This window comes from Phalacrocorax carbo (assembly GCF_963921805.1).
Source record: "Phalacrocorax carbo chromosome W unlocalized genomic scaffold, bPhaCar2.1 SUPER_W_unloc_5, whole genome shotgun sequence".
Taxonomy (NCBI): Eukaryota; Metazoa; Chordata; class Aves; order Suliformes; family Phalacrocoracidae; genus Phalacrocorax; species Phalacrocorax carbo.
Window position 1 is genome coordinate 824,583 of NW_026990256.1, and position 13,307 is coordinate 837,889.

Here is a 13,307-nt window from a genome sequence, read left to right on the forward strand (position 1 = left end):
GAAGAGAGCCTCACTGGGAATGAGTGGCAGAAGCACCCCATCGTGACTGGCCCAGAGGCTCTGTGCATCCTTGGCATAGACTACCTCAGGAGAGGGTATTTCAAGGACCCAAAAGGGTGCAAGTGGGCTTTTGGTGTAGCTGCCTTGGAGACGGAAGAAATTAAACAGCTGTATACCTTGCCTGGCCTCTCGAAGGACCCTTCTGTTGTGGGGTTGCTGAAGGTCAAAGAACAACAGGTGCCAATCGCCACCACAACAGTGCACCGGCGGCAATATCGCACCAACTAAGACTCCCTGATCCCCATCCATGGGCTCATTCGTCAACTGGAGAGCCAAGGAGTCATCAGTAAGACCCACTCACCCTTTAACAGTCCCATATGGCCAGTCCGGAAGTCAAATGGAGAGTGGAGGCTAACAGCAGACTACCGTGGCCTGAATGAAGTCACGCCGCCATTGAGTGCTGCTATGCCAGACATGCTAGAACTTCAATATGAACTGGAGTCCAAGGCAGTCAAGTGGTATGCCACAATTGATATCGCTAATGCATTCTTCTCAATCCCTCTGGCAGCAGAATGAAGGCCACAGTTTGCTTTCACATGGTGGGGCATCCAGTACACCTGGAATTGACTGCCCCAGGGGTGGAAACACAGTCCTACCATTTGCCATGGACTGATCCATAATGCTCTGTAACAAGGTGGAGCTCCTGAACACCTACAATACATTGATGACATCATTGTGTGGGGCAACACAGCGGAAGAAGTTTTTGAGAAAGGAGAGAAAATAGTTCAAATCCTCCTGAAGGCTGGTTTTGCCATAAAACAAAGTAAAGGGACCCGCACAAGATATCCAGTTCTTAGGAATGAAATGTCAAGATGGTCGTCGTCAGATCCCCATGGATATGATGAACAAGAGAGCAGCCATGTCTCCACCAACTAGCAAAAAGGAAACACAAGCTTTCTTGGGCCTTGTGGGGTTTTGGAGAATGCATATTCCAAATTACAGTATGATCGTAAGCCCTGTCTATCAAGTGACCCGGAAAAAGAATGATTTCAAATGGGGCCCTGAGCAACGACAAGCCTTTGAACAGATTAAACAAGAAATAGTTCATGCAGTAGCTCTTGGGCCAGTCCAGGCAGGACAAGATGTAAAAAATGTGCTCTACACTGCAGCCGGGGAGAATGGCCCTACCTGGAGCCTCTGGCAGAAGGCACCACGGGAGACCCGAGGTCGACCCCTAGGGTTTTGGAGTCAGGGATACAGAGGGTCCAAAGCCTGCTATACTCCAACTGAAAAAGAGATATTGGCAGCATATGAAGGGGTTCGAGCTGCTTCAGAAGTGGTTGGTACTGAGGCACAGTTGCTCCTGGCACCCCGACTGCCAGTGCTGGGCTGGATGTTCAGAGGGAATGTCCCCTCCACACACCATGCAACTGATGCTACTTGGAGTAAATGGGTTGCACTGATCACCCAGCGGGCTCGAGCAGGAAACCCCAGTCACCCAGGAATCTTGGAAGTGATCATGGACTGGCCAGAAGGCAAAGACTTTGGAATATCACCAGAGGAGGAGGTGACACGTGCTGAAGAAGCCCCACTGTATAACACACTGCCAGAAGATGAAAAGCAGTATGCCCTGTTCACTGATGGGTCCTGTTGCCTTGTGGGAAAGCACCGGAGATGGAAGGCTGCTGTATGGAGTCCTACATGACAAGTCACAGAAACTGCTGAAGGAGAAGGAGAATCAAGCCAGTTTGGAGAGGTAAAGGCCATCCAGCTGGCCTTAGAAATTGCTGAACGGGAAAAGTGGCCAGTGCTCTATCTTTATACTGACTCCTGGATGGTGGCGAATGCCCTGTGGGGCTGGCTACAGCAGTGGAAGCAGAGCAACTGGCAGCACAGAGGCAAAGCCATCTGGGCTGCTGCATTGTGGCAAGATATTGCTGCCCGGTTAGAGAACCTGGTTGTAAAGGTACGGCATGTGGATGCTCATGTCCCCAAGAGTCGGGCCACTGAAGAACATCGAAACAACCGGCAGGTAGATCAGGCTGCCAAGACTGAAGTGGCTTAGGTGGATCTGGACTGGCAGCATAAGGGTGAACTATTTCTAGCTCGGTGGGCCCATGATACCTCAGGCCATCAAGGGAGAGATGCAACATACAGATGGGCTCATGATCGAGGGGTAGACTTGACCATGGACGCTATTGCACAGGCTATCCAAAAATGTGAAACATGCGCTGCAATCAAGCAAGCGAGGCAGGTAAAGCCTCTGTGGTATGGGGGACGATGGCTGAAATATAAATATGGGGAGGCCTGGCAGATTGACTATGTCACACTCCCACAGACCCGCCAAGGCAAGCGCCATGTTCTCACCATGGTAGAAGCAACCACCAGCTGGCTGGAAACATATCCTGTCCCCCACGCCACTGCCCGGAACACTATCCTGGGTCTCGAAAAACAAGTCCTGTGGCGACATGGCACCCCGGAGAGAATTGAGTCAGACAATGGGACTCATTTCCGAAATAACCTCATAGACACCTGGGCCAAAGAGCATGGCATTGAGTGGGTGTATCACATCCCCTATCACACACCAGCCTCTGGGAAAATCGAAAGATACAATGGACTATTAAAGATGACACTGAGAGCAATGGGGGGTGGAACATTTAAACACTGGGATACACTTTTAGCAAAAGCCACCTGGTTAGTCAACACGAGGGGGTCTGCCAGGCGAGCTGGCCCTGCCCATTCAAAATCCTTACGTACTGTGGAAGGGGATAGAGTCTCTGTAGTGCACATAAAAAATATGTTGGGCAAGACAGTCTGGGTTATTCCTGCTTCAGGCAGAGGCAAACCCACTCGTGGGATTGCGTTTGCTCGAGGACCTGGGTGCACTTGGTGGGTGATGCGGGAGGATGGATGAGTCCGGTGTGTACCTCAGGGGGATTTGCTTTTGGGTGAAAACAGCCAATGAACTGAATAATATGCTGTTAATTGCTATATGATGTTGTATGTCATCACTACTATGGTTGCTATATGCCATATCAATGGAATGTTATCATGGTGGGAATCTCCCAATTAATAATAATAGCAAATGAACTTTCAATGGAACCAAGCAAAGTGCAGCAGTGAGAGAACAAGAACTACCAGTGCAGCGGTGATGGAACAAGGACTGACATGCAACAATCTGACCCCCGACACCCCACCTCTCTGAAAGACTCTTACAATAGATGAAACCCAAAGTCATGGACTAAATGAACTCAGTGGACATTTCACAGGCATTTTACAGGGGTGGTCCATAGACTAGGCGAATGATAAATGAAAAAAAAATCTGTATATACTGTTAAAGGATGAGAAGATGGGTAGGGATTATTGAATTTGTACTGAATAGTATGGGACCTGAGCATGATGTCAATGATATGGAATAAGGGGTGGATACTGTCATGGTTTTAGCTGGGATAGAGTTCATTTTCTTCACTCTAGCTGGTATAGTGCTGTGCTTTGAAATTAGCATGGAAAAAAACCTGTTGAGATAACACACAGATGTTTGGGCTGTTGCTGGGTAGCACTTCTACTAGTCAAGGATTTTTCTAGCTTCTCATGCTCTGCTGGGTGCACAAGAAGCTGGGAGGGGAGGGGGCACAGCTAAGAGAGTGGAGTCAAACTGACCAAAGGGATATTCCATATCATGTAACGTCATGCCCAGTATGTTACCTGGGAGGGGCTGGCTGGGGGGGAGGGAGGAATCGCGGCTCGGGGATGGGCAGAGTCGGTTGACAGGTGGTGAGCGGTTGTATCGTTCATGTTTCCATGTTTTTTTTTTCCTGTTTTCCCTTTCCCTTCCTTTTCCATTTTATTATATTAACATTATTGTCATTATTATCATAATCATTTATCATTATCATTTTATTGTAATCATTAAACTGTGCTTATCTCAACGCACAAGTTCTTTTGCTTGTCCGATTCTCTTCCCCATCCCACAGGGGTGGGGGGGGAGTGAGCGAGCAGCTGCGTGGTGTTCAGTTGCCAGCTGAGGCTGAACCACGACACCCACCCCCCCGATTCTCTCCCCCATCCCACTGTGGGGCAGGGAGGGTGGGGGTGGGTAGTGAGCAAATGGCTGTGTGGTGTTTAGCTGCTTACTGGGTTAAACCACAACACTGATTACACTGATTAAACTTTAAACAATTAAAACATGAACCATTTTGACAATTTCTGTTCTGCATTTCTTTCTTTGTATTTGGCCATAGGTGTACAGAAGAGAGGTGGAAGAGAATGGAATAGTTTTAGATCCTTTGAAAGCAACGCATGCTGTTAAAGGGGTAACAGGGCATGAAGTTTGCCACTACTTCTGGAATGTAGATGTTCGTAATGACTGGGAAAGTAAGGAATCAGTTCTTAAGCTTTGCATGTTTATCAGTAAGCATATTGTTTATAACATTGACCTAATATCTGTGCTTGTTTACTGATGGATTTCCCCCCCCCTCTTTTAGCAACAATTGAAAATTTCCATGTTGTGGAAAATTTAGCTGATAATGCAATCATCATTTACCAGATCCATAAGGTAATAACACTTTACCTGTATACACACCTTAGTGAGATGGTTTGGGGCATATGTGTTCTTATCTGTTCTGAAATACTCTAACATCTTAACAACTTAAAATGCTGTTTAAAACAAGTTCTCTGTTAAACTGCAACTTGGTCAATTTTTCAAACTTGGCTTGATAGCATAATCGGTTGTGTATGTGTCTGCTAGAGCTTGTAATAACAAATGAGGACTGTTTTTAATCTCTAAGTGTATCACTGCCAGCAAGGCAAGGGTCATCTAAAGCAAACTGAAGCAATAAATTGACACTGACTACAAGGAAGAAACCCATACCACTGCATCATATGATTTGTTGCGGTATTTCAAGCTATTGTTGACCACGATTAGTTGACATATGCATTTGCATTATGTGGTGGTATAATTGCTGGTACAACATTTGTTCTTTTAACTTCATTATGGTTTTTCACCCCAACCAGTTCTGATATAGCTTTACTAAAATGTTCTTATATGACTTATAACCCAGTAACTGTAACGTAACAGGTTCAAAAAAATTGGGAATGAAGTGTACAAATTCATCTTTAATCTTGCATGATTCTAAGTATTAGTATACTCAAATATTAAAACAAATCTTTTTTTTTACAATTTTACTAGTAATGTGGTTACCTTAAAACTGCTGTAACAGCAGACTCCAATTTTTGAATAAGGCAGTTGAACTGTATAGTGTTGTGGTAAAAGCTTGACTTTTCCCCCCTACTGTGTCAGGAAAATGGCTTCTGTATAGTTTTACTTTTTCAGACACTTTGCTTCTGAAACTTTCTCTTGGGTAATAACAGTTTACCATATCTGTCTCACTAAAGTAGTAGCTTCTTGAAATAATGTTTGTTATAAATATTTCTTGCTCTCTTTTTTTTCCTCTCCCTCCATATTTATGGAGACATAAATAACTATTGATGCACCTATACTTAACCACTAGTTCAGTTTGTAGCTTACAAATATTAACTAAAATGTAACCCTGAGGTTGAGAGAACAGGAGGGGAAGTGTCTCTTCCTGGTTGTCTACTGAAAAAGTCATTGCAGCTTGGCTCCCTGCCTTTCAAAGGCCTTAAACTTTTGCCTTAATTTTTTAAAAATGAAGTGTAGCCATATAACCTGATACACATCTGTACAACACCTATGTTCTGTTTCAGTTTTGAAAATTGCATGAAATTACTAACTTGAAGAAACTTTTTTACTTAAATAACGACTGACCTGTTTTGCCTTGTTTGTTTCTTTCCTTTATCTAAGGATAGTAAGTACTTAATTTGCAAAACTGGAAAAGCTTATATTCACGTGTTTCTCTGCAGAGGGTGTGGCCAGCTTCTCAAAGGGATGTGCTGTATTTGTCTGCCATCAGAAAGATACCAGCATTCAGTGAAAACGATCCTGAAACATGGATTGTGTGCAATTTCTCTGTGGAACATGACAGTGCTCCTGTAAGTGTTTTCATTCTATCAAGTTCTGCTTTTAAGATACTATTTTTCTATTATGTGGTGATGATCTTGCAGGGGAGGGGGGAGGTATGCAAAAATACAGTTTGTTTAAACCAGATGATACAATGACCTAATGAGGGCATTCCGAGCCAAAAGCTTTCTTACCTTATCGCAACAGTTGGCATATCTAAGGTGTTGCAGAAAAATGGAAGCAAACTTTCTGGAGATGTGAAAATATTTTAAAGAACTGAGGTTACTTCATATGGAATCAAATCAATAACTCTTCAGTATTGTCAGGCATGGGAATAGGCTTGTATAACTATAGATATGGAATCTGTTAAACCTCCATCTTACACAGTTCTGCCTTGGTTCTGTCAGACAGTAGCAATGATTGTTTTCTTTGGAGTATTTCTGTGCTGATTGCTATGCCATTGCCTGCTTACAAGGGGAAAGTTGCTAACTGATACTTGTAAATGCTGATGCATTATTCTTTAGAAGTTTTCTTACTTGTCACAATAATTGAAATAATTCACTCTATTAAGCAAACAGAAACCTGAGATTCAGGCATGTCAGTTTAACCCTTTCCCCATTCACCATGTACCTTTAATTTAATTCACATTCATGTTACATCCGTGTAGTGCTAGAATGCAAACTCCCCGAAACACAACTTAGATTTTATACTAAATTAAAATGTTAGCAGTCAAGTATGCTGAAATAAACTTAGTTTGATGCTTACAAATGTTTCTTCTTTTTTGGGGAGCAGCTGAACAGTCGCTGTGTCCGTGCCAAAATAAATATTGCTATGATTTGTCAGACCTTAGTAAGCCCACCAGAGGGGAACAAGGAAATAAGCAGGGACAATATCCTTTGCAAGATTACATATGTAGCTAATGGTAAGTCTAAACTGTTTCAGTATGACACTCATGATATATGCTAATTCTGGGGACCTGAATACTGGGGGGAAAAAAAAAGGTTGATGCAGTTTTCTGTTAAATTTATTAAAATTTATTTGTTAAATTTATGGTCTTCATGGTCAGAAAGACTCCAATTAATGTGCACATCAGTCAGTGAATGGGATCTTTCATTGTGTGGCATTCTGGGAGGAATAAATGGAAGTAATGTGTAGCTCAGTCCTAAGTACAGAACCTTGGGGTGGAGGGGGGTGGGCAGAAGAAATGTCTGCAACTGGGATGACTTGGCATAAGCAGTAGTAGTCTGGGTTTTTTTATTCATGTATTGCTGTCAGTTTTTTTCCCCAGTTCATCTTGTTAGGCTGAAAAGCTGCTGATAGTAAAGATACAGTTCTTACCCTCAGTATTAAGAAGGGACAAATATATTTTGAATGAGGATGTTTGCAAGCTGTATCATCTAGCCTAGATATTTTTAAATTTTTTAAACTGCTAGAATCTTTGGTATTGACTGCAAAGTTAGCAAAGCCAAACTGTATTGTTACTGTACCCAGTATTTAGCAGTGTATTATAGTATTGGAACCACATACTTATTAGCTCCTCTCCTGCAACTACAAAGCACTTTGAGTATCTCACCTGCTTATTATTTTTGACCACCTCTGCATGGCTTACTAAAGAATCAAAGTCTGAAAAATGGGTTCAGTTAATCTTTGCCATATAGGAGTGATGCAACTTGTATTAAATCCTGTACAAATAATACTATATGATGTTAAGCTCTGGGGTAAGCTGCTTTGTTTCCTGTGTAGAAGTTTCCCAATTATTTAAAAAATACATTTTCATTGAAAAATTCTGAACTGTGCCTATATGGGAAGTGGCAGCATTTCCAGCAAAGTACTTGACCTGTGAATTTAAGCATATTTTAGAATCAGTTCAAATTTTGTTTAAAGTGCTTTAAAAATAAATTGTAAGGCGTTGGCTATGTAGCAATTCTGCAGGCAAATGCAGCAGTTATTGAAAAGTTAAGACTGACTTCTATTTTCTTTGAAATAAGAAGTAACTTGAGTCTCTTTTTCTGTTGTTTCTTGGAAGTACTTAAATAATATAATCTTTGTCTTTGGGGAATGCCCAAAGACAACACATCATGTTTAATGTTTTCTAAATAGTGACACCATAGAACTGGACTGAATTAGAGTATTAAGAGTAGAAAGTGCTGCAATACAAGCTTTAAGGGCATAAATTCTGCTGATTATTCTTTCCTGTTACTTCAGAAAGAGTTGCAGGAATACAAACTTAAATTTTCTTTTCTAGCTTTTAGCAGATTTGCTGTATTTCAATGTCTGGCTTCCTGTCTACTTCTAGTGAACCCAGGAGGATGGGCACCAGCGTCAGTGTTACGGGCAGTTGCAAAACGAGAATATCCAAAATTCTTAAAGCGTTTTACATCATATGTGCAAGAGAAAACAGCAGGAAAGCCTATTTTATTCCAGTATTAGCAGGTATACATTCTTTTTTAATTATTATTCTTGTTTCACTGTTGTAAATATTTATGGCCAAACAGAAGTATGCAATCTAGAAATGCCTTATAATTAGCATTAATTCAGTGCTTAGTTTTGCTATATGTATGCAATATACTTTTTAAAACATTCATGTAATTTGTGTGTATTATTAGCATGAGAAATAAGGGCTGCACAAGTTATCAAGCATTAGTTTTTGTAGACTTTTACTAGTTCGTCTTGCAAGTTTTTGCATGCATGTTTAATTTATGTAGAAGTATAAAAGGATTAAGTATTTTTTTTCTCAGCTATCTCAGGCATTTTACACTTGTTCTGAAAAAAAAATACATACAGAGGTTTCTCTAGAGCCTCATGAGATTTTGAGATCTTAAATTCTAGTTATAATTGCATATCTGATAGAAGGTCAAAGTGTTCTTTTATATTGACAGAATAGTTTAGATCTAGGCTTTTTATTAATGGAACTTTTCTGATAAACCAGTGTCATTTACTGGAGTATTTAAAAGACTGACTTAAATTTTTAGTCTTTCTGATGAACCTAAGAAAGAAAAGGGATTTACAGATACTTTCTGAAGTTAATGGATGTATTTTAATGGTATATGTCATTGGGCCAATCTAAAATTATTTTAATGTCTAAATGATGATGTGACATTAGAAAATAATTTCTCAATCACTTTTGGGGATGTCTGAATCTGTCAGACGTAAGCCTTTGTGCTAAGTAAGGCTTTGCTTAATTTTTGTTAGTGTAGACTCTTGCCGTATACTTTATTATGTATAACTGTAGTGTCAAACCACCAAATTCCAGCTACAAAGTAGCATTTTGTAGCTTGACTATTAGAGCAAGATCTGAAAATGAGTTTTTATCACTTTTCTATGCATGACATAGGCTACCTCTATTTTTAGGTTCTATTTATTATGTCAGACTCCAAAAGTCTTAGTAATTTGATCCTTCTGTAACATGATTCACATTTTTAATTGTATATTGTTAGAGAACTAGTGTAGGTGAGCCATTTAAAACATGGCTGTCATGAGCCAACAGTTCAAATGTGATAATAGCAGTGCTGATACTATTTAAGAGGTTTAACAAGTTCTTGTTTTCCTATTAGCGTTCAAAATTTTCAGTACTGTGTTTTGTCTTTGCTTACCTGCAGCAATCAGAACGAGACTGGGTGAGCATTCCATGTTGAAGTGACCATGCATAGAGCACTCCATGCTGGAACGAAGGATGTATAGCCTTTTTATGGCTGAAGTTCTAGGCTTTGTATACTGAAGTAAAGAAGTGTTGTGACACCATGAGGCTGAATATTTAACACTAGCGGTCTCCTAAATTTTCTTGTGGAATCAGTGTGTAATTATAAATAGATGTATTGATAACATGTACATGGCTATTTTATTTGCTTGCTTTAGAAGAGGAAGAACATGTACAACTTTGAATCGCCAACATGGGTTACTGCTTTAATTTTAAACAACTTGCAGAATTACAGTGTCATCATTCCTAAGATACTCGTGCAGGATTTGTGCATGTCTAAAAAGCACAAAAGACAAATGCACATATAGCATACTGTATGTGCTTTATATGCACAAAAATCTATGTGGTATTTTGGTTGGGAGGGAGGGAGTTCAGTAAAGCCTAGGTGACTTATTGACAGGGTTTTTTTTGCTTTGTATAATCATAGCTTATTGCTGCTTGTTTCTATAATGAATCATCTTGTTACATAAGATGTCAGTTAATAATTGAGGGCTGTCAATATCCTTATGACTGCCTTTTCTACTGTCTTACTCTTATGAAGATCTTTGGCTCTAAAGGAGTAAGAGTGTGAAAAGTGCTTTTTTTTTTTCCCAGATATCTTTATATTTCTATTGTATTTTTTAGTTATGTAATATGTGCTACAGCATTTTTGTTAATAAACATGATCCAGAAATTTCTAGGAAGATTCTGTATGAGAGGGCAAGAGACTGCCTGAAAGCTAGTAGTCATCTGTCCATGGTAGATGTGGATGGCTTTCTTGCATGATATCTGGGGCTTTCCCAAAGCTGTGAGAAAGTGCACTATAATATGTATTGAAGCACTTCGGACTACATAGGACAACATTCCCAGCCTAGAATGAGGATGGGTACATTATTTTCAGATCCTGCACGTTTTCCTCATATTTAACCTGGGTAAAATCAAGGAAGACTTTCGAGCCCTGGGGGAGCAAGTGAAAAATATTGGTGTCCAAGTTAGCTTCTCCTCCATTTTTGCCAGTTCGAGGGAAGGGAGCAGCCAGAAACAGGCGCATAATGTATATCAACTCCTGGCTACATGGCTGGTGCCACCGTGAGGGGTTTGACTTTTATGACAATGGGGTGTTCTTCAATGACTACAACATGCTAGGGAGGGATGGAATCCACCTGTCCAAAAGGGGTAAGGGAATCTTCAGCAGCAGGCTGGCTAACTTGGTGAGGCAGGCTTTAAACTGAAGGGCTTGGGGGGTGGGATCTGTTGCAAAAATGCTCACACCAGCACGTCCAACGGGGGAGTAAGTCAGGCCAAGCAGTGTGGTGACAAAGGTTCCTTAGCTGTCTCCCAAGAGGTGAAACAGAAGAGTAATCACCTCAAGTGTATGTATACGAACGCACGCAGTCTAGGAAACAAACAGGAGGAACTGGAGCTCCGTGCCCACTCAGAAGGTTATGATATCATAGGAGTAACTGAAACATGGTGGGACAACTCAAATGACTGGGGGATCACAATGGCTGGTTATAGGCTGTTTAGTAAGGATAGGCAGGGTAGAAGAGGTGGAGGAGTCGCACTCTACATTAAGGAAAACCTTGAATGTATCGAAGTCAACTATGGTGACTGTGACTGCTCTATTCCATCATTCTATCTATGGTGACTGCCTCTGGGTTAAAGTCAGAGGGGTCATCTCCAAGCGGGACCTCACAGTGGGCATCTGCTACCGACCTCCTAACCACGATGATGATGCCGGTGAAGCGATACTTGGGACACTAAAGCAAGCTTCTGGCCAACAGAACCGGGTCCTGATGGGTGACTTCAACTACCCAGACATCTGCTGGAAGAACAATACGGCAGCTCGCACGGCATCCACCAAGTTCCTGGAATGCATAGAGGACTGTTTCCTGATACAAATGTTAGATGTGCCAACCAGGAAGGAGGCACTGCTGGAGTTGCTATTCTCAAACCAAGAAAACCTGCTTTGTAATATCTTGGTCAGTGGTAGCCTTGGCTGCGGTGATCACAATATTGTGGAGTTTGGGATCCTGCTGAGCATGCTGAAGGTCAGTACTAATACAAGGGTTCTAGATTTTGGAAGAGGAAACTTCAGCTCACTCAGGGCTCACTTGGGAGGGATTCCATGGGATGCTTCCATGGAAGACAAAGGAGCTAGTGAGTGCTGGGAGTTCTTCAAGAACTCTCTATTGGAAGCACAAAGCCAATTTATCCCCTATAAAGGAAAGGGAAGTAAGCAGATGCCAAAACCAGCACAGCGGAGCAAGAGGCCCCCTTGGCTCAACCATGAGCTCCTGGGTCTACTCAAATCCAAGAGAGAAGCATACCAGAGATGGAGAAGTGGAGGGTTATCCGCTGAGTACTACAAGGGCATAGCCAGAGTGTGCAGAGATGCAGTTAGAAAAGCAAAAGTCCAGCTCGAATTGAAACTGGCCGTAGATGTCAAAAATCACAAGAAAGGGTTCTTCAGGCATGTCAACCACAAGCAGAAACAGAAGGAAAACATAGGCCCACTGTTAAACAGAAAAGGCGAGTCAGTCACCAACGATGCTGAAAAGGCAGAGGTCCTCAACACTTTCTTCACCTCTGTCTTTACCAACACCGTTGAGTCCCAGGCTTTGGGAACAAAATTCCTGGTTGATCCAAACATAGACCCACCATCTGTGAAGTATGTGAATTATTGCGGGAGTGTGACCCCTACAAAACACAGAATCACAGAATGGTAGGGGTTGGAAGGGACCTCTGGAGATCATCTTGTCCAACCACCCTGCTTGAGCAGGGACACCTTGAGCATGGGGCACAGGACTGCGTCCAGGCAGGTTTTGAATGTCTCCAGGGAAGGAGACTCCACAACCTCTGTGGGCAGCCTGTTCCACTGCTCTGTCACCCTCACAGGAAAGAAGTTTTTTCTCATGTTTAGCTGGAACTTCCTGTGTTTCAACTTGCGCCCATTGCCCCTTGTCCTGTCGTTGGGCACTATTGAAAAGAGTCTAGGCCCATCCTCCTGACACATACCCTTTAGATATTTCTAGGTATTGCTGAAATCCCCCCTCGGTCTTCTCTTCTCCAGGCTGAACAAACCCAGGTCTCTCAGCCTTTCCTCATAAGGGAGGTGCGCCAGTCCCCTGATCACCTTGGTAGCTCTCCACTGGACTTGCTCGAGCAGTTCCCTGTCCTTCATAAACTGGGGGGGCCCAAAACTGGACGCGGTACTCCAAATGTGGTCTCACTAGGGCAGAGTAGAGGGGGAGGATAACCCCTCTCGACCTGCTGGCCACACTCCTTTTAATGCAGCCCAGGATACCGTTGGCCTTCTTGGCCACAAGGGCACATTGTTGGCTCAGGGTCAGCTTGCTGTCCACCAGCACTCCCAGGTCCTTCTCAGTAGTGCTACCTTCCAGTAGGTCAGCCCCCCAGCCTGTACTGGTGCATGGGGTTGTTCCTCCCCAGGTGCAGGACCTTGCAATTGCTCTCGCTGAATTTCATCAGGTTCCCCTTGGCCCAGCTCTCCAGCCTGTCCGGGTCTCGTTGCATGGCAGCACAGCCTTCTGGCGTATCAGCCACTCCTCCCAGCTTGGTATCATCAGCGAACTTGCTGAGGGTACACTCTATCCCTTCGTCCAGGTCGTTGATGAATATATTGGACAGGAC

The 13,307-nt window shown here is 42.6% G+C and overlaps 1 protein-coding gene across 3 annotated transcripts in view; it reads left to right on the plus strand.

The window, feature by feature from the left end:
* LOC135310888 (ceramide transfer protein-like) overlaps positions 1-10,351 on the plus strand; it is a 163,679-nt gene extending 153,328 nt beyond the window's left edge. For all 3 annotated transcript variants that reach the window (XM_064439996.1, XM_064439994.1, XM_064439993.1), the window contains 6 exons: positions 4,242-4,374; positions 4,485-4,555; positions 5,881-6,009; positions 6,770-6,899; positions 8,274-8,410; positions 9,577-10,351. In XM_064439996.1, the coding sequence (XP_064296066.1) occupies positions 4,242-4,374; positions 4,485-4,555; positions 5,881-6,009; positions 6,770-6,899; positions 8,274-8,407 (597 nt within the window). In that variant the 3' untranslated portion in view covers positions 8,408-8,410; positions 9,577-10,351. The remainder of the gene's footprint in view (positions 1-4,241; positions 4,375-4,484; positions 4,556-5,880; positions 6,010-6,769; positions 6,900-8,273; positions 8,411-9,576) is intronic.
* The last annotated feature ends 2,956 nt before the right edge of the window (positions 10,352-13,307 follow it).